The sequence below is a fragment of the Drosophila mauritiana genome, chromosome X (genome assembly GCF_004382145.1).
Source record: "Drosophila mauritiana strain mau12 chromosome X, ASM438214v1, whole genome shotgun sequence".
Classification (NCBI taxonomy): domain Eukaryota; kingdom Metazoa; phylum Arthropoda; class Insecta; order Diptera; family Drosophilidae; genus Drosophila; species Drosophila mauritiana.
Window position 1 is genome coordinate 18,035,188 of NC_046672.1, and position 1,385 is coordinate 18,036,572.

General features: G+C 41.5%; 1 protein-coding gene across 1 annotated transcript; it reads right to left on the reverse strand.

Annotated features, from left to right (window-relative positions):
- Positions 1-606: 606 nt before the first annotated feature.
- Positions 607-1,385, reverse strand: LOC117147912 (enhancer of split mgamma protein). The gene is made up of 2 exons (XM_033315024.1): positions 1,136-1,385; positions 607-1,037 (listed from the first exon to the last, which is right to left on the reverse strand). The coding sequence occupies exons 1-2, from the start codon at positions 1,307-1,309 to the stop codon at positions 750-752; spliced, it is 462 nt and encodes a 153-aa protein (XP_033170915.1). The 5' UTR covers positions 1,310-1,385; the 3' UTR covers positions 607-749.

A 1,385-nucleotide genomic window follows, 5' to 3' on the forward strand; every position in this document is an offset into this window, starting at 1 on the left:
CATATATGCAACAGATACAAATCAGCAGGTCGATGGAAAACCAAACTAAAACAAACTGCAGCAACAATCAATTTTCGCGCTTCTTACACTCAAACTCGAAATTATTGTGAACTACATACATATACTCGTGTTGTACATACAAAGACGGAAAGTTTGAGGGTTCCGACAAAAAATTCAGCATAGACTGTAAGAAAATCCCATACTCACTCACACGTATTGCTAAAAAAAGCCAATAAGCTTAGAGCAAGCTTAAGGATTATCTCAAAAAACACCTTTTGTCGACTACTATACTCTGATATGTATTTTTTTTGGGTATCTATTAAGCTACTACATTGATAACGTTAACGATACTGATAGCAGCAGATGAAAACCTTACTTTGTGTGCATTATATTCAACATAAGCAATACTTAATTTAGCATTCGAATGCATTAAGCAATGTTTATTAACAATTAAATCGATTCTAAACTTAAACCCCCAATGGAAACTCATTCTCACACTACACACATTCTACATTCTACATTCTACACACAAACCACATACCTAAAAAGTTTTTGGAATTATTGCGAAAAGAAAAAGATAAAATTAAAGCAAAAACGAATGTGCAGTTTTATTTCATGCCTCTATCTGAATGGTGTCTTTAGTTGTTTTGGGACTAAATACTATATAATTAACCCAGAATGATCGTTTGCTTTTTCATCCCATTTGAAATGGTGAGCTTAGGAACTTTTGTGGATATTTCCCATGACGACTACCAGGGCCTCCATAGATTTGGCTGGGATTTGGATGTGGAGGCCATAAGCTGATCCAATTCTTTCTCAAATTCGGAATTCGCCTGATAACCGTTGTGTTGCAGAAATTGGGACACTTCCAGGATGCATTCTCGAAAGCCACTCCAATAGCAATCGATTGGGCTCTGATATTCTCTGGATGTAGGCGCTGTAGTGTGCGGGGCCACAGGACAGTTTTTCTTGGTCAGGTGGTGAACAGCCAGTTCCAGGACGTCTGCCATATCCATTTTGGCCATGGTCTCGGCGTCCTGATGCAAACATTTCAAACACATTATACCAATTTTGAGATGAGTAAGCAGTGCAGCACAGGAGACCAGGGGTCAGAGGTCAATGCGAGGCCACTCACCAGATGGGACACCTCCAAAAGCAGCTCCTTCATATACTCCAGGCAGCGGTTGATGCGGGACCGCCGCTTCTTCTCTATCATTGGCTTAAACACATCGCGATACTGATGAGATCGTGACTTGGAATTCGTCTGTGCTCCAAGATGGGACTCCTGCTCCTCGGGACTTGCCATCATAAGCCTGGCCCAGCTCCACCTCCGGATCTTAAGCGACTGAATGGCCCAACGAATTGGAGCAGCAGCGACAGCTTAG

Bases quoted from the DNA above. Each gene is read 5' to 3' on its own strand.
- LOC117147912 (XM_033315024.1), bottom strand. From the start codon at position 1,309: ATGATGGCAAGTCCCGAGGAGCAGGAGTCCCATCTTGGAGCACAGACG. The intron at 1,038-1,135 runs GTGAGTGGCCTC...TGTTTGCATCAG, and splicing joins TTTTGGAGGTGTCCCATCTG to GACGCCGAGACCATGGCCAA.